The following is a 23,936-nucleotide window of genomic DNA, read 5'->3' as shown; positions in this document are numbered from 1 at the left end:
TAAATTTAAAAAAGGAAATTGTTATTGACACTCCAAAAATCTCATTCTATACTCCAAACTTACTATATTTGGAAATAAAAATACACTTATAAGGAGTGTAGGATGAGATTTTTTGAGTACCAATAACACTTACTTTAAAAAATGAAAAACAAAGTACATCAATTTGTGTAATTCCAGTTTTACCTTTGTTTGTATGTTGTAAATTTTTGTACCTTCATCACATGCTCGATTCCTCGTGTTGCAACTTTGAATGGGTTCAGTTTTCCATAAGTTGCTACTGCAGAAAATATTTTTGATATATCATTTTAGCTACAAGTCAAGGAATTGGACGTGGTGATGAGTAATGAGTATAATGTTAAGGAAGGAACAAATGGAAACCATATGGCCTCGTTTTTGTGTTGAATATTGGATTTTTAAGATATATTCAAGAAAAAAGAAGAAAAGATTGTGAGCAGCTTGATTGGATTAGAGAGGATAAGTTTTATTAATTCTAACCCAGTTCTATAGAAAAAGGATTTTTATATTTCATTCATCTGAGTACCTACTGGTAATAATACAAAATGAACCTAATGTAGAAGATTCAATACAATGAATCTTTGAGTGCTCACGAATAAATCTTCCATACAATGGACCTAATAAAGAAGATTCAATGAACCTAATTTAGAAGATTACGAAGGGAGATTTTGGGGAGTGACAAGTTTGGCACAAAGAAGCCAATCACCCAATGCCACTTTTTCACAAACAAAGTGATAATCAAGCTCGATATGACAAATGCAAGCGTTAGGAAAAAAAAAAAAAAGGATTAGCAGCCATGTAAGGGCACTGAGGTTATCACAATAGAGAAGCACTGGAAACTCCAATGGGACGCCGAGTTCCTAAAGTAAGACAACCATTTTTTTTTCTTTATGCACAAGAGTGAGACAATGATCGGTATTCAAGCTTAGCACTGGAACGAGCAATAATGGGCTGATTTTGGAGCACTATAAGATAAGATTAGAGCCCAAATAAATAACATAACCACAGGTAGTAACGGGGAGTATTCCGACAACCTGCCCAATCGGCATGATCAAAAGGCCATGAGACTCTCAGTATGAGACTAGAGTGACAATAGGCCATGATCAAAAGTCCCTTTGACATATCGGAGAATGCGCTTAGCTGCAATGAGGTGAGGAGCATGGGGAGCACTCATGAACTGGGCAACTGTGTTAACAACATAAGGCAACATTCAGGCGAGATAAGATAAAATGCTGAAGACAACCAACAAGCTCACATAACTCAATGGGAGACGCAAGTAGACGATCGTCTGTAAAAGATATGTGTATCTATTTATTAATACTATACATTGGTGTGTCGGTCTGGTTGCAACATTATTAGCAATTCACTTATAATATGCTTTGTGCATCTATTTATTAATATTATATATTGGTAAATAAAACATAAACCATGTAGTAGTCATTTCATACAAATTTGAAATTTGAAATTTGAAATGATATTTTAATATATGTGTATTTATTTATCAATACATACCAAACACGTGACCGTCACGCTAAAAAATTTTAATGGATAATCCTTCATTCTAACTATTTTCTTACTCAATGAGGTCCACTATGTGTGTGCATCTTCCTTTTACTTATGTCCTAGGGCTGCTTCCATTCCATGGGGAGAGGATTCACAAGAAAATTGTATGGGCTTAGGAGAGCAGAATAATAGTTGGGCTTTGGGCATGAATTTCGCCCAGAAAATAATTTGGGCCACGTTTGGTTAATGTCTTATTCACATTCTGTGTTCTGTCCTGTCCTCCCCGTTGTCTTCTTCTCTCCCGCCACCTCTTCCACTAAAACCCTAAACCCTAAATTACCAGAGGCTTTACCAGTCACCAAAACTACCCCGTTTCAGCTCCCAGAGCAGAACCAAAGCCAGCGAAGAACAATGGAGCCCGCTACGCTGACGAACTCAATGGACCTAAAGATTGGGGAGCTCTTGAAAGAGGTCCAGCTCGACTATTCACCCGCATTCACCAAGGCCGTCGACGACGCCGTTTCATTCATCAAAAGAGCCATCGACAAAATCCCAGAAGGCCTCAATGTTCGTTTTCTTTCCACAGGCTATCATTCTGCAATCGGATTCTTGAACTTCTGATTGGTTGCTGATATAATCTTTCATTTTAACCTCGAATTTTTGAAATTTTGAAAAGTGGGATTTTTTTTTTTTTTTTTTTGGGATGAAATTTTGTTTGGCCATTTGCGTTGTACTCACGTGTGATGTTTGGATTGAAAACTTGGCAGGTTACAGCTGATGAAGCGCGGGGATTCGTCAGGGACATTGGCGCTGACAAGGTCGAATTCGCGTTTAAGAAGCCGAAATCTATTGAAATTGGTGGGAGTTATGCCATACAGTGCGTTGTAAAACCTGAAGTTAATGTGGACCTCTTCGTTCGGATGCCCAAGGTATCGAAATACCCATATCGTAATTGTAATATGTTGGTTCGACAATAAAAAGAAATGTGTTAGTTCTTATTGTTATTGATTGATTATAATCAAATGTTAAAGCTTAAGAATAAAACAAGTCTCAACTTCTTTTCTTTCTAAAACTTAATTTTGTTGTTTCAGGAGTGTTTCCATGAGAAAGACTATTTGAATTACCGGTACCATGCGAAAAGGTGCCTGTACCTTTGTGTAATAAAAAAGTTTTTGAAGTCTTCTTCATTAGTTGAATGGTCCACCTTACAGAATGAAGCCCGGAAACCTGTATTGATTGTCTATCCAGGTTGGTTTTCTGTAGCACCGTTTTCAATTTATGTTTTTCTTCCTTAAACTTGAGAAAGCAAATATATCCGTTTCTTTGGTGCCTGATAAATGCAACTTTTGAATTACAAATAAATTGGTGTCACAGGCGTAAAACTTGTCGAAGTCCCTGAGTTTTGTGTAAGGATAATTCCTACAGCACCATCCCTTTTCAACATTCCAAAGTTGCACCTAGAGCGCAATAATGTTCGTGCTTTAAATCAAGGTAAATTATGTTATTGATTTTGGGCTATTTGATGATGTGTTCGACTTTCAGATGCTTATCTATCTTTTTAACCTTTTTTTTTTTTTTTTTAAGGGGGAGTTCCTCAGGCTACTCCTAAGTACAATAGTAGTATTTTGGAAGACATGCTCATTGAAGATACTGAAGAAATTCTCAAGAAAACTTTTCTCGGGTGGAAAGAATTACAAGAGGCATTAATTTTGCTGAAGGTATAAAGCCATCACTCCATTGCCACTTTAAAAGTACTAATGCTGTAGCGGCGTGACAATGGTTTTTCTTATTGATCTAGGTCTGGGCTCGTCGGAGGACACCAATATATGCTTATGATTGCTTGGGTGGATATCTGATCTCTGTCATTTTGTCATACCTTGTGGATAGGAATCGTATTAAAAAGTCAATGACGACAATGCACATATTCCGTTTTAGCCTGAGCTTCCTTGGTATGATTATTCTTTACTTTGGCCACAAAAACTTGCTTAAGTGACATCAAACCTAGTTGTAGACTCGGGTTCATCTTACACGTGTCCCATTTTGACATATATGCACTTTTGTCCCGTAGCACAATTGATTTTAACAGTGGGGATTGATGAAAATTAAATGGGTTTATTACACTGTTGAGCTTGGAACAGAAAAAGGAAGCAATCTGCTACAAACTATACAACGTTACCTGTCACTTATATAAGCATATTTGGCAGAAATACTATTTACTTTGAATATTGTTATTAGAATTTAGCACTGAAAAAAAGTCATCATGCACTCCTCCCTCTCTCATTATTTCATGAGGGAGGAGTGCATGATGACCTTTTGGAGTACCAGCAGCTCCCTTTAATTTTACAGGATTTTGTACTTTATTATACAAGGAAACGTCGATCTAAAACTTATTTGAATCACACATATAGAACTGTGATAATGATTATACATACTATTCTCACTTCATGTGCAGCCAATTCAGAACTTTGGAAACATGGGCTCTACTTTACACCGAAAGACCAAAAAGCTATTCCAAAGGAGGTCTGCTATTTACTGGATATTATGCAATTAATTATGTTTTTCACTTGCTTTTTGTTGTTATTGTTCCACACTCTGAAGTCATTGTTGGTTTTCTTGTTTTATGCCTGCATCTGTTTTCCTTAGATGATTGCTAGAAAAAAACTATGAAAGAGAGACAACATGGGTAGCGAGATCAAATGACTGTATTTGTTATATTGTCAGTCTTGAGACTTGAAAAACTATGTGCTCATTGAGAAGTTTGTTAATGTCTCTAGTCAGTTTTAATGATTTGAAAGTGTTTTTTTCTTGGACTGAAGCTGTGCAATAATCTTTACAAGAATCCCTCAGTGCTTGGTTATTACTTTAGTGTCCATTTTGAACTTGTACAAAATGCTCCCCTCTATTGCATTTTACTGATGTTAGTTAAGCATGATCTGTGGGAATGCAGAAAAGGTTGCCTCTTAAAGAATCATTTCCAGTTGTTATATGTAGTCCAGCTACAAACTTTAATTTGGCCTTCCGAATGACAAGGGCTGGATTTCTCGAGGTACTAATGGGCATTTAAATGTTGCTCCATAATCATTGTATGTGGCGCACACTAAATTAACCTCTTTAAAAATAACGTATTTCTCTTTGTTTCAGCTCCAAGATGAGTCTGCTTCGACACTTACATGCATAGACAAATGTAGAGATGGTGGATTTGAGGAAATTTTTATGACCACGGTGGACTATCCTGTAAAATATGACCACATCATAAGGTATAATTTTTTATTTTATTTTAATGTGGTTCATATTGAAGTTGTCTTTAGTGCGTACAATGACCTTGTGTTAGCTTTGAATGTGATATTGCATTATACCTTCTTTCCTGTCCTGCTTGTGGTTTGATTTCCCGTTTTGTTTACATGTTTGCTATTTCAGGTTGAACTTAAAGGGGAACAGTGCAGTTTATGCATCAGGATTCTGCTTGGACGATGAATGTTGGAGATTATATGAGCAGAAGGTGCAGAGTGTTTTAATTCAAGGGTTGAGTGACAGAGTGAAGAATGTACGTGTTACCTGGAGAAATATGTTATCAGACCGCATCATAAAAAATGTACGTCACCAAGAGCTTAACTTTAGCATCTCATATCAAACGTACATTTATGTACTTGACCAATTTGTATAAATTTGGCTTGTGACTCCAGGGATTGTCAACCCTCAATGCGGAGCCATTGCTTATTGGAATTTCCGTAAGCTCCATAGAGAAAGCTTTTAGGCTTGTTGATATTGGTCCAGATGCTGATAACAAAGCGGAGGTATATGTGTACCTGTTTGGAATCATACATTGATTTCTTCTTTTGATGCATCCATTGAGTTTACTTATGTACTGTGTAGGCCCTCAAATTCCGCAAGTTCTGGGGGGAAAAGTCTGAGCTCAGGAGATTTAAAGATGGTAAAATTGCAGAAAGCACAGGTAGTCATTTGTTTTGGCTTTTTTCCTTCTTTACTTGATGTTAGTTGTATCAATATCATTTACATGCTTTCCTTGCTCTTGCTAAAATCAACTGTCAAGATGACTAAAATGTTGACACTGTTTGCACATTCCTTAGTTTGGGAAAGTGAGCAATGGAAAAGACATATCATCTTACAAAGGATTTCTGAGTATGTGCTTCTGCGACATCTTTCTGTATCAAAAGAGAATATAATGCGCATTGTGGATCAACTTGATTTCTCTTTGCTATATGGTACTGGAGGTAACTAGAACAATTCTTAGCGTCTTTCTATGCAATTTTTATATAATTATCTTTTTTGTTTTATTTTTTTCTTTACGGTAGCCTTTCAATTCTTTCAGATCCTGTATCATCTTCTGGGAATTTGCTTGGGGCATTTGAAATTCTATCGAAGCGCTTGCGGCTTCTTGAAGACATTCCACTGAAGGTTTCTACTGTGCAGCCCCTAGATTCAGGTATAATTGCGTTGCTGGAAAAATCAATTTTAAATGCCTAGCTTGAATTCTCTATTCCAAATATTTGATTATTCACTATTATATTATGATATTTGTGGATGTGATATTATGTGTGTTTGGGATAAAAAAGTATTTAAAGCTCTGCTATCATTAAAATCGACCCTCTTGTTTTCATAATTGTACTTTTGAAAAATATTCTGGAATGTTCTTATTATCTTATCCCTTTTCCTTCTCTGTATGACTCATCAAAAGTTCTTCGATGTTTAGATTAACGTTTGTTTCACTAAAAATGTGCTCACATGCACATATGCTCTAAAGTGTTGGGGTAAATTTGAAAACTATTTTTTTCTGAAAAAAAACAATAAGTCATATGGCTTGCAAAAGTTACTAGTAATTTCTTTTGAAATGGTAAATATAATTCCAATTTCATATGGATTTTCCATCACCCTGTTCACTACCATATGCAGCTTTCAGGTTTTCTTCTGTATTCCCACCTGAACCTCATCCGCTTGCTAATGAGAAGGGTGCTTTTGTAAGATTACATAGGTTCACTCCTTCCTGCATTCGTCCGCTGGAAGTTATGATCCAGGCATGCCACAAAACCCAATAACTGTTAAGAATTCCATTGTTTATTATATTTCCGTCAGTTAATGAAGCCTTATTACTTGATCTATTTCAGTTGGAAGGTTCTGGAAACTGGCCAATGGATGATCTAGCAATTGAGAAAACTAAATCTGCCTTCCTTCTCAAGATTGGAGAGAGGTGGGCAAACCGGGATTACTAATTCTCAATTTGATTTTACTGTCTATTGAATAGTTATCTGATGATGCTATCATATGGCAGTCTCCAGAATAATTGGGGGATGACGTGTACAGCTACGGAGGATGATGTGGATGTTTTTGTTTCTGGATATGCATTTCGCCTAAAAATTTGGCATGAGAGAGGCCTGACTTTGTTGAGACGGGAAAGTAAGAACTCTTGACTCATGTATTATTACATATTCACCACTGGGATGTTAGATTCTTTTTCCCCTTATTGATAATGATGATGTCAGATTCTTTGATGCTGATCTCTTCAACTTCTTTCTGACTGCAGCTGGAAATGATCTAGTGAAGCAGGTCTCTAATACGGACAGAGAACTTTATTTCCGGAGTCAACATTCCAGCATGATTAATGGATTACAGGGTTGTTATGCAGCATACGGGCCAGTTGTTAGGTGAGCTTTAGCATTTGCATTCTCATTCTCATTTATCTATTATTGTTTTTATCCGTTACTGCATATAACCTTTTTGGTTTCATGTGAAGGCTTGCAAAACGGTGGGTAGCTTCACATCTGTTTTCGGCTTGCTTGGGGGAGGAGGCAATTGAACTATTGGTTGCATACGTCTTTTTGAAGCCTTTACCATTCAATGCTCCATGCTCACGAATCACTGGATTTTTGAGGTTGATATTTATATAACTCATTTCCAGGGCATTTTGATAGTTCTCATTGACACTTCTGCTTTAAAAGATAGATTCTCTAACTGCTTGGTTTCACTTTTGAATTGTGAACATCAAATTACATATTTCGAAATTATCTGGTAATTAGAAATACTATGGTGTAGCACATACATGCACATGCACACAAGAATTATTGCCAAACTTTAATGGTGTATTTCACACTCTCATGTGCATGGTAATTCCATCAACAGGTTCCTACGATTACTATCAGATTATGACTGGAATTTTTCTGCATTAATTGTTGACATAAACAACGATTTGACTCCAAAAGATATGCAAGAGATAAATGTAAGTTCTGCTGCTAACTAAGAAACTCTGATCCAATCTCTTTGTTTCCTTGATTTTATTATTTTCTTTTTTTCAGTTACAGTTTTATTATTTCTTGACTGCTACTAACTGCAGTTCAATTTCAGGATAATTTCATGTCAAGTAGAAAAACTAACGAAGAAAATGTGCTAAGTGTAATCCCAGCAATGTTCTTGGCTACAACTTACGACAAGGCATCTGAGGCCTGGACCAGATTCTCACCAAACTTGATGGTTAGTTTAATTGGTGTCTTTTTCAACAATGTTCATTTTCTTTGGTAAATTTTTTACGTTCTCTCTAGTAATCAGGCCTGTGATACCTTTTCCCTGAGCTGATCCTGCTTATTTTACAAATTTTCCTGGCATTTCAATGCATTCCATTTGTATTAGGATTTAGGATGCATTCTCAATTCTTCAGTCATGTCAGAATATTAGTTCGAAACTCAGTTCCATGAAATTGTTAACTATAAACATAGAGGACTTTCTTTTTTTGTTTTGGTGATTGTAATAAAAATTAAGACTTGATACATTGGCCGACAGAACATTCAAACGAATAATCTCCCATAGAATTTGTGAGGGCTGGCACTCTGGAAATCCGAGTGCAGCAACTCCTTTTATCGATGTAGTATTTAGTATTGCTGATGTACATTTTGATATTGTTGAATATGAAAGGAGTTAAAAAGGTTGATGGCTTATGCTGGAAGCAGTGCAAAGTTGTTGACCAAACTGATATCGGAGGATCATGATGATAAGCATAGATGGGAGGTGAGCTTGTTAAATTTTACTGGTTGTGATCCGTGAATTGTTTTACCTTGATGCACGTGTGATATATGCAAACTATTAATGTTTATTTTTTGGCTTGCAGTGCCTTTTTCGAACTCCTTTGAACAATTATGACGCAGTTATTCTTCTTCACAGAGAAAAATTACCTTACCCCCAACATCTTCTCTTTCCATCCGAATTAAATCAAGGTATATTCTTTATGTTACCTGGATGTTTGCTCGGCCTCAGCTTTTTGTTCTCTCTCCTTTTCTAGCATACCATACTCAAATATGGTATATGCGCTAAGTTCTAATGCATATTTATGCAGGTGCAGGGGTACATGTGGCATGTGGGAATGCGAGCAACGTTTTCCACCCATTTCTGTTGCCTGGAGACATGAAAGGAAATTCGGAGGCACTAAGAAATAAGCTATTGGTAAACTTTGATCCACTGAGGTGCTATGTCGGGGATCTAGAGGCAAGTTTTATGTGATAACTTAATTTTAACCATGATGCCGTGGCTTTCATTTTTATGTTTTTAATGACTGCCGTCTTTGTTTACATCCTCGTGTCTTGAATGTAGAAAGAGTACCCCAACACCTTCAAGCTATGGTATGATTCTCTGGGAGGTGATGCTGTTGGCATAACGTGGGGGAGATATGGTTCAAAGGTATAATTGGATCTGTTCCAGCTGAATAAATGTGCATTCCAAATCGACGTTGAAAGTTCCTAAAAAACTGTTTGCTATCTACACTTCCTAACCAGTTGTATTTTCGGATCCTAATATTTGCAGAAACGAGGGCGGGAAGAAGAAGCAGAGGAGGTAAAAGATCCAACTGGTTTATTAAAAAACATCGGTGAAGTAGGAACAGGATTTGTGAGAGGGGTTTATCTTCTCAAAGCCCCAAGGCTCACGAGTTAACTCTGTTTATACTCTAAAACGCTCAAAGCTTCACGGGTGACAACAATTTTCTTTGTGATGCTGCTTTTCGACATGGTAAGAAATCCTCGGCGCGCCCCTCTGACAATACTCATAACAGAGAGATAAATTACCCAGTTAGGGATTCCCGTTTGTAACTGGTAACGAAGTTACGAAAAGAAACGTATTTGTATGGTTGTATGTCAGCCATGAGAATTTAAAAATCTGAATCTGTATTATGTTACAGTTAACTGCCTGAGAGCAGCATTTTTGTTGATCATAAATTCGATTGAACTGTTAGTTAGAAAGGTTAATACTCGTATTTTTCTTTTCCGAAAGAAGATATTACCGTGACAAATAGTGTATTCTTTTAACTGGGTAACGTAGAAAGAGCGTTTACACTTGCACCCGAGGTGGAAATTTTCACTTACAATTAGCCATGCTAACCAACAGAAGTGTGATAATTTAATGTGTTTTCATTAACATGTGCATCATTTTGAATCATTGTCAATCTACGATTTCAGCATCAAAGAGTTGAATTATCAATGACGTACGAGCGACCGTCACCAAAATCATCATCAAAATGTTTAATGATGTGGCTAAAATAATTAAACAACCTCAGTTGAAGCGATTAACAACGGGTTTAAATCCCACAATTTAAAAAATGACCGGGTTAAGAGTTTGCGAAAATCGTAGATTCATCAGCCAGCTGACATGTTTCGAACAAGAACCCGCTCACCACTCCAAAACAATAGTTAGACTGCTTCCTGAATGAGTTTCTCTGTAAGTTCTTTAGGCAATCCCATAACCGTGTCAGTCGTCCCTATCTGCAGCAAACCAAATGAAGCACATTGCAAACAAATTTGTGAGAAGTTAGAATCCTTCACACGCTTGATGGACGGATCAAAAGACACAGTATATGCAGACGCGATGAAAAAGTTATAGCAAGGCCAAAACTCGAGCATGTTTGGTTGCTAATTCACTTGGAATAAGAAAGAAAATTTAGAACCCATTAGCAAAGCGAACAAGGCTGAAAGAAACGGTAGAAAGAAAGAGATAAAGACGACGAGGGGAGGAAAACTCTGTAAAGATGCATCAAGTGAATAGCAAGAGTAGACATGAAATAGAGAGATGAGAGAGAGCTAACCACTGCTTCTACAAACGGAGAAATCAATGGATGTTCCAGCATCAAACCGCCAGCAACATTGAGTGTAATTCCCTCCTCTATCTGGCCAAACATCAGACTCATAAACCAGATTCAACAGAGAATAATAGTTCACAACGAAGCACCTAAAGTGATTTTGTATCCAAATTTACCAGGCTATGGATAACCTCCTCTGGTATGACATGAAAATAAACCTGCATCACGACATCAAACATATGCTATAATCCTTCCCAAACTAACCAATAAATTAAACGATATAACTATCGATCATCATTGTTGATTAAAAACTTGAACAAACAAAAAAGCTAGACAAGAAGGCTGCTCTTTAGCACAGGTCAGATAAAGAATGAGCTTTAAGCAGTGAAAGAACAAGTACCTCCGCTCTGCGCCAACCGCCCTTTCTTTTTCCGGTTGTAAGGTTGGTTACAAGTACAGATCCTATAACTTCTGCTTGACCGCCGGAATAGCCTGCAACCCATCCATAAAGACTTGACCACTACATATCCATTTGTGATTTTAACAAAGGGAAAAAGATGGACAGTTGCCTTTGAAGCAAACCTTTGATAAAATTCCATGCTTCTTCCTTGCTGGATGGTTTTTCCCTTACTATCCCTTCATACACCACCACCTCAAAATCAATAACGATTTTGTAGTGAGAAACAACCTTAACTACAAAACACATTCCCTACAAGAGAGATTCACTAAAAAAGCAAAACTGTTTCCGATGTTTTTACCAGTAACATGTTTTTTGAATAGTGAAAAGGGAGCTTTTATTGCTACTCCAAAATAGTCATCTCGTCTTGCAATCCACACTTTTTTGGAGTGCCAATAACTTCTCCAGATGAAACGCCAATTAAGAATAGGATTTATGAGAGTCATGGTTATATGGGTCCACTAATACTGTGTGATTTCCATAATGTATGAGAAGATAACACATATATTCCAGTAATCTTACTGCATTAAGATTAATCTGTTAAATTAATTAACATGAACAAATATATGAGAAAGTAACACATATATTCACATGAAAAGTTGAAAAACATGAACAAATATTACTTATAAACGCATACCGTGTCTGCGGTAACCAACAATGTTGCAGGAGCATCCCCATCCAATTGTCTATCACTTTGGAGCCTTGAAATAATGGCATCTGCCTAACAAAAAATAAAGGCAAAACACACTTCTATCGTAAAAATTGGCTTATGGGTTAGGTCAGTTGGCCATGACAGCGTCGAATTCAAATCCCGTTTAGAGTAGTTTAAATTATCGCTTTGTACCATAAAATATAAAAAGTAGACAAAACGTACTTTGGCCTCAGCTAAAACCATGACCAGTTCTTCAGGCTTATCCATCCTTATACTTTTTTCATCAATATCTGCAGTCTAAAACCCACACAACCAAATCAGCAACTTGAAAAGCTAATCCATTTAACCAAAAAAAAAGATTGATGCCTTGGTATAATTACAATGTACCATGACCGTGAACCGGTGTCCCATCTCCGCCAGTATTTGCCGGCGCGCCGCCGACGCCGACCCGAGAATTATCTGTCGCAAAAAAGATCAGAAATTGCTGCAAATTTTCACAAGCTAATCCAACCGTAGAAGCTAGATTGGCGATGGGATTGTCATTTATTCGGGATTTAGCGACGAACCTGAAATGACATATTTGTTGTCCGCTTTCCCTTTCTGTTTCTGCTTTCTCGGAGAGAGAAGAACTTTCAACAGTATTGGGTATGAGTCTGCACTTTCTATTTTGGGCCTAACGGGTTCAAGCTGACCCGGTTCACTTCGGATTTTCAACCGAATATATCCTACAAAAGGAAACGACGTCGTATTTATGCATCGCCGCCTTGGCGCCTTTTACCTTCTTCCCCAAGTTGTCGCCTCAGTTTTCAGTTTACCTCGTTTTTAACCTTCTCTCACCTACAGGGTACTGCGCCCCTTGGTGCTCCAAACACCGCAACGATGTCGTTTTCGGGATTACACACAGAATTTTGAAATCAAGCGCAACGATGAGTTCTTGCAGCGGAAGAAGAATTTCGGGAGTGGCAGCTTCGTGGCGAATTTGAGGGATCACATTCATGAATTTCTTCATGCTTCAATGGACGAGCACAGAACTTGCTTGAAAGAGACAGTGCAGAAGGTACGATTTGACCCCCCTCTCGTTTGCTTTGCAATGGAAGATTTATGTCTGTGAATTGTTGGGCAGTTTGGGAAATAAATTTGGTTTTTGGTCCAAAGCAGATGTTTGAAAGGGAAAAATTTTACAGAGAAAACAGTGGCGGCGGACCAAACGAAGGCGAAAAGTCCCTGCCTTTGCGTTCAACTACAGATTAGGAAGATTTTGCAAGGTTTTTTTATTTTTTGGGTTGCAGAGAAAAAGAGTAAGTGTAAGACAAATTTGATATCTTTATCTTAGCATCTGTATATGCTGTGTTTGAAACAAGTGTTTGATGAATGACATTGAAATGCTAGAGCCAGTTACTCATGCATTGGAGTTTCATTGATGTGGGTATCACAATGACTTCATATTTCCTTCAAGGATATTGATATTCACACACCTATTTTTACTTCTCACACCCTTGTTGATTTTTGGTCATCTTCTTCAATTCATTCGATCAAACAACTGAAAATTGAGAGAGGTATGTGAAAAGTAACAATGGTGTGTGAATAACACAACCCTTAATCAATTGCTAAAAATTGTCCATGCCCGCGTGAGTGACTGAAGGAGCAAACTTTTTTTCGATTGGAACGGTAGGTACTTGTTGGATGACATTGAATTTGATTTCACCGGTGCTACACTCAAACTTAGCAGTTTACATCCTTTATGATACTGGTGTTTCATGTTAAAATTTTATTACCAAACTTAATGTGGTTAAGGATATGGTAGCCACTACCCAGTTATAGTAATATGCTATTTAATGCCTCCTTTCTTTAATTTTTAATCTAAGATTTCTGCCCCCTAATCCCACCCCACCTTGTGCAACTAGAACTAAGATCATGTGCTAATAGTAGTACGTGCTTTCTTTAATTAATGATGATTATAAATAAATAAGCACTTGCATATGCAGAGATTCTTCCTTGTTACATGTGCAAACAAGACAAAGAAAAGTATACTGCATCTAGAAGTTACAGGGAAAAGATAGGAGGGAATGGGAAGGGGTGCAGATTTTGGTTAACTGCTAGTTCCACTTCAAGAGGAAATTGGTGCTGAGTCTACCGCTGGAGGGCCTCTTCCTTTAGAGCTTTAGGGTCTTTAGCCTGTAGAAGGTAAATGGAAGTTATTATACACGAAGCTTGTAGTGTTTTCTGAGGTTAAGTGCTTTCTACTGTTGCAAATCTTCATCAACGAACAGATTTACTGCCAGTATATGAACAAAAGATATGAGCGAGGTGCATGTTGATAGTGCAACTCTACGAAGAGTGAGGCCAATGCAAAATGAAGAATGACAAGGTTAGTATCAAATTTTAGCCTGAAAGGTTCATGACCCTGCATAGAAATTGTTATATTTATATTTTGAGTATGGATTTAGCACAGAAGTGAGTTTCGTTGATTGTTTTCGGTTATATATCTTGTGGACATACCTTAATGTCTGAATATGGTCAATTAAAGATTTAAAAGCATTTTTTCTAGTCTTCATCTTATCAAGTAATAAGGAGAAAGAAGTGTATTACCTCTCTTCTTCACTGCTGATGTTGCTTTCTCCAACTTTCCTATACTTGGGAAGGGGAACTTTTCCTGACTCAATGCGGTTTATGTCCGCTAGAAGGATCTCATACTGCCTCTTCACTTCCTCTTCAGTCATCCCTCCAACAATTCTGGCTATATTACTCCAACGATCAGGGGTTTCCCTATCATATGTTGCCAGAGCGTTTTCAAACAATTTGTTTTGTTTGGCTGTCCAAGTCGAATTGGAGTGTGGGGAAGATAGCTTGCTAGGTGCCATTTTTCTGAGATATTAGAGCAAGATTAGTCGGGTGGAGCTCGAAGTGTTGAGAAAGAAGTTTCGGTAGTATATTTTAAGAGAGAACGAATTTGGCCGATGAAAGGAAACGACATTTAAAGGGAAAGCCTGAGGTTGAGAAACCGAATAGTACTCTAAGTCAAGAGATTATCAATGAAGAGATCAAAGAATTACTGTTCGTGCAAATAAGGTGATGCAAGTTGGCAGACAAAATTTAAGGATATCATATTATAACACTTAATGTGCTTAGAATAAGAAACAGAAACTAGAAACATAGGAATCTTTAAGGACGGCCAATTGCTTTATTTTCAAGTTTTTTTTAATGATCGGAAGTACGATGATATAATATAATTAGTATATAAACATGTGGGATATCATAAATTACGACTTATATTAAATAGTTCTACTTCTAATCGCACCGACGCCTTTTATTATAAAATTTAAATATTATAAAATTTAAACACAACGTTGGGCTGTGCCGGTGGATAAGTAGGTACAAAAACGTTGTTATAAACATGTGTATGTATGTATGTTTGCATCCTACATTGTTAAGCATTTGTTTCCAAGACATTTCCACTTCTTAGCTCAACTCTTCCCCCATGTTTATGTCATTAGATAACTTCTTCCTGGTTTTCTGGAAGTGGCAGGATCACATTGTGGTTACTAACAAGAATCAAACCACTTTTTTTTCCTAGCTACCATATAAAATTTGATACACTCTAGTCCTACCTAAACATGTTCTAGTCACAGTGGACAAAGACTTCGGTGCATCGGAGTACTATTGTAGCGGTATCCCAAGTAAAAAAGGTATTGCTTTGTGGGAAAGTTAAAATGAATGATAATGCATGATCGACTTGAAATGCCGTTACAATGGCATCCTCAGTGCAGGTAAGTTTCTATCCTCTTCCTCACTCTACAAACTAGAATTTGGTTTTTTGATTAACCAATGAGTTAAAAAAAAAAAAAAAAAAAATCTTTGGAAGTGGTATGATTTGCATAGGGTTCCATTCTTGCAGTTGTCCAAAAATGGATACAAAGAAAACTTTAAAAAAATGGTGTTTCTTTTGTCAAGCTGCAGGTCTATAATATATAATTTGATTAAGTGTGGAACAAATCTTTTAAATTAAACCCCATGTGAAATCCATGGAGCAAAGCATTAGTTTAATTAGTATAAGATAATCATGTTTAGGGAAGATTAATTGTAATTATGTGATAGGTCCTTTTTTGCTTGTCTTGGGGCAATTCCCCATGAAAGCATCTTTTGGCTTGACTAAACATGTGAAACTGGGTATGCTTAGCCCTGAAGGAATTTGAAAAAAAAAAAAAAGGATGTAAAGCAGCAGCAAATGAGGAAGATACTTAGCCCTTAAGAATTAGTCTTTTGATAAATTCAAACTCAACTCGATGAGAATGCAAAGAACATTTTCTAGCACATGAGTAGTTTGATTGAAATGAAAAGGTAGGTAGGTCTCATTGATTTTGGGTACATGATAATTCTAAGGTATTGAATAATCAAAAGTGGGTTGTTTATCTCATATCGATTTATCGTCATCCGCATTCTTTCTCAGACTTATTCCTTTCATTCTTTTTGATCTCCACCTAGAAAGTAACGACACGCATGAAAAGCCAAAAATTACAATAATTTTACACTCATCTTCTTTATTTATTTATTTATTTTTTCACAAGAAGCGATAGTAAGTTTAACACATGATTACACAATTACAAAGGTTGTCGTAGGAGTACATTCTCCGGTGGCCAATACGTTAATTTGTAGATAACCCGCACAAATAAGCATAACAGTAAAACTCCTAACGGCTACCACAAGCACAAACACCTCCGTACTACCACAAGTACCCTGACACAAATCCACCACAAAGATGGCCTACGTATATCTAGGGGTGGGTTCAAAAAACCCAAAAAAAAGGGGGACCGAACACCGAACCAAAATCGAAAATAAAAAAAAGGGACCAAACCGAACCGAAGTAATAAGTTCGGTTTGGTTTTGGTTTTGGATGTTTGAAAACCGAACCGAATCCCTTTACACTTTATGAATGCATGCCCATGATGTTTCTTTTGTGAAACTTTGTTGCCAAGTTTGAAACTAAGCCTAGGGCTTTTTCAAGGAGCATACTTGGTTCAATTAGGGAGAATATTTCATTGGTTATAGAAGAAAGTTTTGGAAGGCTTTGAAACTTGGAATAACTTATCTATTTGTTTACTTTTTGAATGAATACAGTGATTTTTTTTTGCAATTGAGGTTGTTGATAAAATAAGATTGGTTTATATGATATTGTATATGTACAACTGCCTTCTCACTTTCCCCATTTTTTTTTATTATTAGTCTATCAATCCTCTTTTCTAAATTCTATATTAAAAAAAGATCAAGTTTTATAAAATTTAAAAAAAAAAACCAAAACCGAACCGAACAAAATCAAACCTAAAAAAACCGATTGAAAATTGAACCGAACCGAAGTTTCAATTTTGGTTTTGCCAAAAAACCAAACCGAATGAAACCGAACCCACCCCTACATATATCGAGACACATGCAAAGTCCTCGCCGGCAAGCAATACCACAAGTGAGGACACATCACTTGCTAAGCGATACATCACATGCTAGATGCGTACATACGAAACAAACACTGCTTCGAAAACGGAGGCCACCGTCGGTTCATGTCCATCGGTGGAGTCGTCTCCACTAGAGAATCGCATATGTAAAATTCAGGTTTAAACTCTCAATCAGCAGATGTGTTAGTTATAAGAAATAAGGAATCAAAGGATTTTTATTTTTTTATTCCTACAAAGTAAACATACCATTCATTTAAACCTCTAAATGCGTTATCCATTAGGCACCTGAACACGAAAGTGCACTAAAGTATAAAAGGCCTAGCCCAATGGGGACCAGGTCCGTCCCAGTAGTTTGGGTTGAGTGGACGTGGGAGGCCCAAAGGGGACTAATGGTCCAAATTAACCGTGTGATCCGCTCTCCTTCCTTTTTAAGGTAAACAATCAGAGACCGTTGATCAGGTAAGGCCCCACAATGCATCAAACGGTTGGGGTTTGCACACTCTTGACAAACAGCAGCATTTCGTCTTGCTCGATAAACTGAAAGAGCACAGCCGTTAAACATTTGATTTAATCAAATTAATTACTGATGCTTACCAAAAAAACGACGAGGGCATTGCCTGTAAAGCACCATTTTAATTTTTAATTGCAACACTAATTCTTATTATTATACATGAAAATCTGATTAAGCACATCACTAAGCAGCAAGCACTACTACTAGTTTAGCCGGTAAGCAGTCAGCAAAAGGCAGACTCCCAGTCCCGTCCCACTAGAGACGAAATGTGGCGAAGGAGCTTTAGCAGCAGCACCGGGACCGCCGCCGCTACAACCGCGTTGAAGGACAAGAAATGGGACGCTCTCGTCATCGGCGGCGGCCACAACGGCCTCACTGCCGCAGCATACCTCGCACGATCCGGCCTATCCGTCGCCGTCCTTGAGCGGCGCCACGTGATCGGCGGTGCCGCCGTCACAGAGGAGCTGGTTCCGGGCTTCAAGTTCTCTCGGTGTAGCTACCTCCAGAGCCTCCTCCGCCCCTCCATCATCAAGTAACACCCACCACATCTGATCGTTTCTTCAATTATCTGTTTGTGCGGTTTGCATCGTAGAAATGCTTGAATAATTTAATTTTCAACCAAACAATACCTTACGCCTCCCTCAAACAGGGAATTAGAGCTGGCGCGGCATGGAATGAAGCTGCTGAAGAGGAGTCCTTCGTCCTTTACGCCCTGTTTGGATGGAAGATATCTTCTTTTGGGACCAAACAAGGACCTTAACCACTCTGAGATTTCCAAATTCTCCAAACAGGACGCGGATGCTTATCCAAGGTTTATACTTGTACTATCCTAATCCGTATCCCGTATTCTGGATTCTGTATTCCGTATTCCGTAATCCATTATCCGTGTGTTGGTTTTGAATAACTTGATTGTACAGATATGAGACTCAGCTGGAGAAATTTTGTGAGTTTATGGACCCCTTGCTGGATTCAGCTCCTCCTGAATCTTTGCAATGCGAGTCATCTTGTAGTGTTAGTGATCGGTTCAAGAATAAGATGCACAATTCGATGTTTTGGGCCCGGTGTTTGAGACAAGCGGCCGCCTTAGGCCAAAAGGACTTTGTGTAAGAATCATTCATTTTCCTAATGATGTTAGCTGAACCAGCATGAATTACTAATTGATTACCTAGTAAAGATTTAAGTTTTATGATTGTGTAATTATCGGCTTTGGCAGAGAGTTTATGGACCTTTTGTTATCCCCGGCTTCGAAGGTTTTGAATAACTGGTTTGAGGTGATCAAGTCATTTCTACATCAATGATTAGTTCAAAGTTCAAACCTTGTGAATTTTTGTGCATATTAGTCATATCTACATGATCGAGTCATTTCGCGTTTTACAGGCAGAAGTTCTGAAGGCAACCCTTGCAACGGATGCTGTAATAGGAACTACGGTAAGAGTCATTATGAACGGCTGGAGATTCATCACTTATAATTTCTAAATACTTATCATACATACTGCACATTTTGTATTTATTTTTTCTCGAAAGGACTATCCTACTATATTATTTGCATTGTTTAGTCACTTTTCCGCCTCGGTTTCTTATGCAGGGAAGTGTACATACACCTGGGAGTGGATATGTTCTGCTACACCATGTGATGGGAGAAACTGATGGTGAGCGTGGAATTTGGTCGTAAGTTACTCTATTGCTTGCTTGACATGTCTCTGCCCTCTATTTTTCAAAATTAGTTTCACATGATACTTTGATAGAAATTATTGGATAAATGCGTTGTTGTTAACATTCATGTGTTATACTTCAGCTTGAATGTTCGTTTTAACAATTTTTTGTTCATCCCTATTTAGACTTTCTCCTAGTATTGAAAAACCAACTTTCTGTACAGATATGTTGAAGGTGGGATGGGTTCAGTATCCTTGGCTATCGCTAATGCCGCTAAGGAAGCTGGGGCTCATATTGTAACATGTGCAGAGGTATTTATGTCCCAAAAGGAGCTAGGATTAGTTCATGTTTCAGTTCTCAAACTTTGTGCATCTATTGTCTGTCTGTATGACTTTGTAGATTATGTTTTCAATCTTGTTCTTCAGGTTCAGCAATTATTGATTAATGACTCTGGCATTGCGGACGGGGTTAGTTTCTTCTTGCTTCCTAAATGAGGTAGTCTTGAAACTTAAATCTAACTTGTTGGATATTGTTCACGTGTCTTGTTGTAGGTTTTGTTGACTGATGGCTCACAGGTGCATTCTTCGATTGTTTTATCAAATGCAACCCCTTACAAAACATTCAAGGTAAAACACAGGGCCCGCGTATGTAAATTCAAATATGTAGAGACGCCTTGTGCCGTGAGAAATTAGATGGGAATAATACCTGTGGAAACCTTTTAAAAAAATTGTATTAAATGGATTTTAATCTATATTATAGGTTTCCATTATATGACACAGGAGTTGGTTCCAGATAATGCTCTTCCTCCTGATTTTGTCCGTGCAATTAAGTATTCTGATTACAGCTCTGTAAGCTCCCTTTATTCCTTCGTTTTCTGTGTCATTCTTCTTAGTTTTCCAATTATTATCTTTACTATAACTTGAGGTTACTTACCTATCTGCAGGGAACTACAAAAATAAATTTAGCGGTTGAAACATTGCCCCAGTTCAAAAGTTGCAATTTAGGTCATCCCGATGCAGGTCCTCAGCATGTGGGCACCATTCATATTGGTTCTGAGAGGTATGCTATTATCTCACTGTTTGGTTTATTTGGTTCCACATGCTGTGCTTTTTCATATCGTTTCTGTCTCTCTTCTAAAGCATGGAGGAGATTAACTCCGCCTGTCAAGATGCTGTCAATGGATTGCCATCAAACAGACCAGTTATTGAGATGACAATTCCCTCTGTAGTCGACAAAACTATTTCTCCACCTGGTACATAAAACTACTTTGCCTTGAAAATGTATCATATTGTCTCGTTCCTCATAGAAAGCATTCTAGGTCTCATATCGACATAATCCAACTCTTTGTAGGCAAGCATGTGATCAACTTGTTTATTCAATACACACCATATAGTCCCTCAGATGGCCACTGGGGAGATACTGTTTACAGAGTGAGTTTTTCATTTCTTCGTTTATCTTTCTTTTTCTTTCTAGACGAGGCGTCAACTCTTTTTTCTTTCATTTTTGTTGCGACTTTACTTTTGATGGAATAATTTTGTGGTGACACAGAAATCTCCTCTCTGGGCCTCTGACTAATTCTTTCAAATGGCATGGTACCTTTGCAGGAATCGTTTGCACAAAAATGTTTTAGCTTGATTGATGAATATGCACCTGGGTTTAGTTCATCAATTATTGGTTACGACATGTTGACTCCGCCAGACCTTGAAAGGGAAATTGGTTTGACAGGTACATCAAAACTCAAATCTTTGTAGAAATGTAGGCAGAGCCGCAGATGGTTCAGCCAAGTTTAGTTCACCATAAATGATATAAGGGCATTGGCCGGAAGTGGCAGCCATTGAGCCTCACAATACGGAGATGGGAAGTTTGTCATACAAGCTTGATTCAACTCAAAATGTAGCGAAAGAGTAGAGTCAAAAGAGACCATGTATTTTCATCTTTCTATGCATAATCGATGAATTAGCTCATCATCTCAACATGATTGCAGCATCCAAAAACTCACACCGATTTGTAAATGTTTCTTGACAGGAGGGAATATCTTCCATGGTGCTATGGGATTGGATTCGCTCTTCCTCATGCGACCTGTGAAAGGATGGTAAATCTTCCAACGTATCCGATTTTGCTTGGGACATAAACTTCCTGCTATAGCTATGCCTTATGTTTGCTTGTGTAAAAAGTCTATCTGTTTATGTTATTTTGGTATACACATACAGGTCAAATTACAGAACGCCACTGAAGGGGCTGTATTTGTGTGGGAGCGGAACCCACCCCGGGGGCGGTGTGATGGGAGCACCCGGGCGTAATGCTGCACGCGTAGTTCTTGAAGATGTGAACAAGCCGTTAAAATGATTTTGAGATTTGTGTCTTAACCAGGTACCAATTCGACTGGTTCCAATTTCTTATGTTTCGGGTATGCCGAAATTTTCAGGCATTCCGCATTGTGTTTGTATCTTGTATCTTCATCGAACAATATGAAACTGCATTGTACCTGTTCGTGTTAATTATCTTCTGATACAAGCGGTGTCTGAAAGACTCGAAACCAAAGAAACACATTCTCAACAGCTCAAGAAAACAGAATATATAATGCCGATAACTCAACCTTGTCGCATGTTTCTTATTCTTTTTTCAAGTATTCAGCCATCCATCAAGCATCCAAATATTCACAAACATCGCACTAATATTGCAAGAGCTCTGCAGTGATTCCTATCAAAGAAACTTTGGAGGCTCGGCCTCGGTGTGACATCAAAAGAGAACATTATAACAAATCAGTCAAAACTGCAAACTATCGACTCCGCCAGGTGGAAACAGATTTTGGGACCAGTGAGATGGCATTTGAGGCTGCTTCTAACCTGCACCAAAAGTTCAAATTAACATAAGCAATCAGACATCGAAAAAGTCAGCAACAGATGCAAGGGGGGGGGGGGGATAGGGGGAGGGAGGGGGAGAAGAGACACCACCTTGAGATTTCTTCGACGGCCTTCATAACTTCAGTTGAACTTGTTTCCAGCACTTGACCTCCAAAAATAATCTCATCCAATACGGTATGCATCTGAGAACGAAGAAAAAACTAATTAAAGCACAGCTCAATGAAAATGGTTTCGCAAAGCAAGATTACGAATTTTATTCAGCTACAATTCCTAAACAATAATGATGTAATCTAACACCCACCCTTTTGTGCGACAACGTCAAATCACAAAGCAATACCAAATAATGTTTCACATTACTCGGAGTATCAAAGTACACGCAACAGATCACAAGTTAACGTTAGTCACACCAAAACGAAGGGAGCATATTTACCTTGCTGTAATTGATCACCACGTCAAGCTCACATACATTTTTGAAGCATTTGTCCAATGTTTCCACAAATACTGAAAGGAATGAGAATCGAAGTAAGCAAATCATTCAATCAAAGCAACCCTTAGCACAAGCATTAACTTTGAGAAAAAAGCTAATCATTGCCATGTTCGATCTTAACATAGGGAGGGCGTGATAACTTAGTCTGTTGTTCAAGTCAGGACCATATACACAGTAATCCTCATCTCTCATGAGTCATGACACATTAACTGTAACCATAAGGTTTCTGCAACCAAAATTCATCAACATTCCACTTTTCAACCGTAGAAACTTTCCCGATATCTTCTGATTTCAATCAAAATTGCAACCCATCAAATTGTGAATGCTCTTCAAAGGTGCGGTATCTTGTGAATTCGAAACCTTGCAATTCAGTAGCAGCTATATAACATGGATAATGCTAGGTACCTTGTATGAGGTCGAGCATGGCAAGCTCGTTTTCAGAGCTATCGAATACAAAGACGATGTACAAAGTTGCAAAGTGCTTGTACACAAGGCGAGTATCCTGCACAAGAAGGAAAGGATTCAGACAGCCGATTTGAATAACCGCCGCGGATACAAGGACTGTTTCTTATTCAAATTTTACCAAATTCAGATCATCCAGAAACTTTATAAACAGGAAGAATTTGAGGGAAGATTAGCCAAAGTACCGGGCCGAAAATAGACTCAGCATCCACGAAATTGCTCACATTCTCACCTCTACCGGACAACACTGTGGAAAAGGAAAATCAACATGAAAACCTAATGTGAATTTTAAAAAAATCAGAACAAATTGAGAGGCAAGCTAACATCCACATTGATTTATGCAGTAAATAAAGCATAAATCACAGTAGAGAGAGAGAACCTCCATGGACGCTGCGTATAAGTTCCTGTTGCTTCTCCACGGGCTTCCCTCAGAAATTGGAAAGCCAGCCATTTTTACACAACAATCGTAATAATTAATAAATAAATAAAATTACAGAAAGAATAAATATTGAAAAATGGAAAGAGGAGGAGGTGACCTGAAATTCGTAGAACTTGGAAAGGCGAGGCTTCCCCTGCGTGTTTATCACCATCACCGATCGGATCATCTTCTCCAGAAATAAGAAAATCTTTTTTTTTTTTCAGGGAATTTGCAGACTGCACAGATGAGAACTGGTTTGAGATCCATGCCGGCCTGGTCCCTTGTAATTATGTACATCGGTAGGGGCCTATTCGTAAATTCATGTGGGGACGCATTGCGGGAGATCCAAATCCGATCAACTTGGCGGTATAAAAAGTGTAAATATCAAATAGTGAGCCAA

At 38.0% G+C, this 23,936-nt stretch overlaps 5 protein-coding genes and 1 long non-coding RNA gene across 15 annotated transcripts; 3 read left to right on the top strand and 3 right to left on the bottom strand.

Moving 5' to 3' along the window:
• Nucleotides 1–1,794: 1,794 nt before the first annotated feature.
• LOC137746997 (nucleolar protein) lies at nt 1,795–9,761 on the top strand. 3 transcript variants are annotated; one of them, XM_088686374.1, is made up of 26 exons: nt 1,795–2,085; nt 2,286–2,447; nt 2,610–2,766; nt 2,893–3,009; nt 3,103–3,236; nt 3,317–3,467; nt 3,971–4,038; nt 4,466–4,564; nt 4,660–4,775; nt 4,936–5,110; nt 5,202–5,312; nt 5,392–5,470; nt 5,607–5,741; nt 5,849–5,962; nt 6,430–6,551; nt 6,642–6,724; nt 6,806–6,930; nt 7,058–7,178; nt 7,268–7,405; nt 7,654–7,750; nt 7,876–8,001; nt 8,440–8,532; nt 8,633–8,738; nt 8,858–9,006; nt 9,112–9,198; nt 9,322–9,761. In XM_088686374.1, exons 1-26 carry the CDS (start codon nt 1,930–1,932, stop codon nt 9,448–9,450), a joined length of 3,150 nt encoding a protein of 1,049 aa, XP_088542500.1. In that variant the 5' UTR covers nt 1,795–1,929; the 3' UTR covers nt 9,451–9,761. The 3 variants fall into 3 exon arrangements, with proteins under 3 accessions (XP_088542500.1, XP_068343100.2, XP_088542492.1); XM_068486999.2 differs by having other exon boundaries at nt 5,607–5,750; nt 8,864–9,006; XM_088686366.1 differs by having other exon boundaries at nt 5,607–5,750.
• A 204-nt stretch (nt 9,762–9,965) lies between these two features.
• Nucleotides 9,966–12,396, bottom strand: LOC137746998 (uncharacterized). 6 transcript variants are annotated; one of them, XM_068487001.2, is made up of 9 exons: nt 12,264–12,396; nt 12,085–12,156; nt 11,920–11,994; nt 11,683–11,766; nt 11,171–11,240; nt 10,989–11,080; nt 10,765–10,806; nt 10,595–10,675; nt 9,966–10,274 (listed from the first exon to the last, which is right to left on the bottom strand). In XM_068487001.2, the coding sequence occupies exons 1-9, from the start codon at nt 12,273–12,275 to the stop codon at nt 10,203–10,205; spliced, it is 600 nt and encodes a 199-aa protein (XP_068343102.2). In that variant the 5' UTR covers nt 12,276–12,396; the 3' UTR covers nt 9,966–10,202. The 6 variants fall into 6 exon arrangements, with proteins under 6 accessions (XP_068343102.2, XP_088542512.1, XP_088542509.1 ...); XM_088686386.1 differs by having other exon boundaries at nt 12,078–12,156; nt 12,264–12,294; XM_088686402.1 differs by having other exon boundaries at nt 10,134–10,274; nt 10,595–10,671.
• Nucleotides 12,397–12,613: 217 nt separating this feature from the next.
• LOC137747000 (uncharacterized) lies at nt 12,614–13,822 on the top strand. 2 transcript variants are annotated; one of them, XR_015957021.1, is made up of 3 exons: nt 12,614–12,754; nt 12,856–12,962; nt 13,683–13,822. It is a non-coding gene; the product is annotated as an uncharacterized LOC137747000 (long non-coding RNA). The 2 variants fall into 2 exon arrangements; XR_011069913.2 differs by lacking the exon at nt 13,683–13,822 and having other exon boundaries at nt 12,856–13,072.
• Nucleotides 13,618–14,691, bottom strand: LOC137746999 (protein RADIALIS-like 4). 2 transcript variants are annotated; one of them, XM_068487002.2, is made up of 2 exons: nt 14,287–14,691; nt 13,618–13,872 (listed from the first exon to the last, which is right to left on the bottom strand). In XM_068487002.2, the coding sequence occupies exons 1-2, from the start codon at nt 14,556–14,558 to the stop codon at nt 13,851–13,853; spliced, it is 294 nt and encodes a 97-aa protein (XP_068343103.1). In that variant the 5' UTR covers nt 14,559–14,691; the 3' UTR covers nt 13,618–13,850. The 2 variants fall into 2 exon arrangements, with proteins under 2 accessions (XP_068343103.1, XP_088542530.1); XM_088686404.1 differs by having other exon boundaries at nt 13,825–13,972.
• A 2,989-nt stretch (nt 14,692–17,680) lies between these two features.
• On the top strand, nt 17,681–21,850 carry LOC137746700 (uncharacterized). Its single transcript, XM_068486708.2, has 16 exons — nt 17,681–18,184; nt 18,302–18,463; nt 18,570–18,755; nt 18,866–18,923; nt 19,030–19,080; nt 19,238–19,320; nt 19,529–19,616; nt 19,731–19,772; nt 19,857–19,931; nt 20,085–20,153; nt 20,249–20,364; nt 20,445–20,557; nt 20,656–20,735; nt 20,910–21,030; nt 21,331–21,397; nt 21,516–21,850. Exons 1-16 carry the CDS (start codon nt 17,919–17,921, stop codon nt 21,649–21,651), a joined length of 1,713 nt encoding a protein of 570 aa, XP_068342809.2. The 5' UTR covers nt 17,681–17,918; the 3' UTR covers nt 21,652–21,850.
• Nucleotides 21,851–21,865: 15 nt separating this feature from the next.
• Nucleotides 21,866–23,872, bottom strand: LOC137746703 (AP-3 complex subunit sigma-like). The gene is made up of 7 exons (XM_088686361.1): nt 23,655–23,872; nt 23,498–23,540; nt 23,304–23,365; nt 23,062–23,158; nt 22,600–22,670; nt 22,260–22,351; nt 21,866–22,151 (listed from the first exon to the last, which is right to left on the bottom strand). Exons 1-7 carry the CDS (start codon nt 23,721–23,723, stop codon nt 22,085–22,087), a joined length of 501 nt encoding a protein of 166 aa, XP_088542487.1. The 5' UTR covers nt 23,724–23,872; the 3' UTR covers nt 21,866–22,084.
• Between the last annotated feature and the right edge of the window lie 64 nt (nt 23,873–23,936).

This window comes from Pyrus communis, chromosome 2, assembly GCF_041283825.1.
Source record: "Pyrus communis isolate YQ-2024b chromosome 2, ASM4128382v1, whole genome shotgun sequence".
Classification (NCBI taxonomy): Eukaryota; Viridiplantae; Streptophyta; class Magnoliopsida; order Rosales; family Rosaceae; genus Pyrus; species Pyrus communis.
The sequence above is the reverse complement of the archived record's forward strand: the minus strand, read 5'-3'. Positions and strand labels throughout refer to the sequence as shown.

What these genes read in the sequence shown, in the direction of transcription:
- LOC137746998 (XM_068487001.2), bottom strand. An exon ending in GACACCGGTTCACGGTCATG is followed by an intron (nt 11,995 to 12,084) that starts GTACATTGTAAT and finishes TGTGGGTTTTAG; the next exon opens with ACTGCAGATATTGATGAAAA. An exon ending in AGCATGGAATTTTATCAAAG is followed by an intron (nt 11,081 to 11,170) that starts GTTTGCTTCAAA and finishes GATGGGTTGCAG; the next exon opens with GCTATTCCGGCGGTCAAGCA.
- LOC137746700 (XM_068486708.2), top strand. Translation starts at nt 17,919, where the DNA reads ATGTGGCGAAGGAGCTTTAGCAGCAGCACCGGGACCGCCGCCGCTACA. An exon ending in CAAAACTATTTCTCCACCTG is followed by an intron (nt 20,558 to 20,655) that starts GTACATAAAACT and finishes AACTCTTTGTAG; the next exon opens with GCAAGCATGTGATCAACTTG. An exon ending in GGGGAGATACTGTTTACAGA is followed by an intron (nt 20,736 to 20,909) that starts GTGAGTTTTTCA and finishes GTACCTTTGCAG; the next exon opens with GAATCGTTTGCACAAAAATG.
- LOC137746997 (XM_088686366.1), top strand. Translation starts at nt 1,930, where the DNA reads ATGGAGCCCGCTACGCTGACGAACTCAATGGACCTAAAGATTGGGGAG. An exon ending in CAGACCGCATCATAAAAAAT is followed by an intron (nt 5,111 to 5,201) that starts GTACGTCACCAA and finishes TTGTGACTCCAG; the next exon opens with GGATTGTCAACCCTCAATGC. An exon ending in GACTTTGTTGAGACGGGAAA is followed by an intron (nt 6,931 to 7,057) that starts GTAAGAACTCTT and finishes TTCTGACTGCAG; the next exon opens with CTGGAAATGATCTAGTGAAG.
- LOC137746999 (XM_068487002.2), bottom strand. Translation starts at nt 14,558, where the DNA reads ATGGCACCTAGCAAGCTATCTTCCCCACACTCCAATTCGACTTGGACA. An exon ending in ATCAGCAGTGAAGAAGAGAG is followed by an intron (nt 13,873 to 14,286) that starts GTAATACACTTC and finishes TACCTTCTACAG; the next exon opens with GCTAAAGACCCTAAAGCTCT.
- LOC137746703 (XM_088686361.1), bottom strand. Translation starts at nt 23,723, where the DNA reads ATGATCCGATCGGTGATGGTGATAAACACGCAGGGGAAGCCTCGCCTT. An exon ending in CCAAGTTCTACGAATTTCAG is followed by an intron (nt 23,541 to 23,654) that starts GTCACCTCCTCC and finishes TTCTGAGGGAAG; the next exon opens with CCCGTGGAGAAGCAACAGGA. An exon ending in TATACGCAGCGTCCATGGAG is followed by an intron (nt 23,366 to 23,497) that starts GTTCTCTCTCTC and finishes CCTTTTCCACAG; the next exon opens with TGTTGTCCGGTAGAGGTGAG.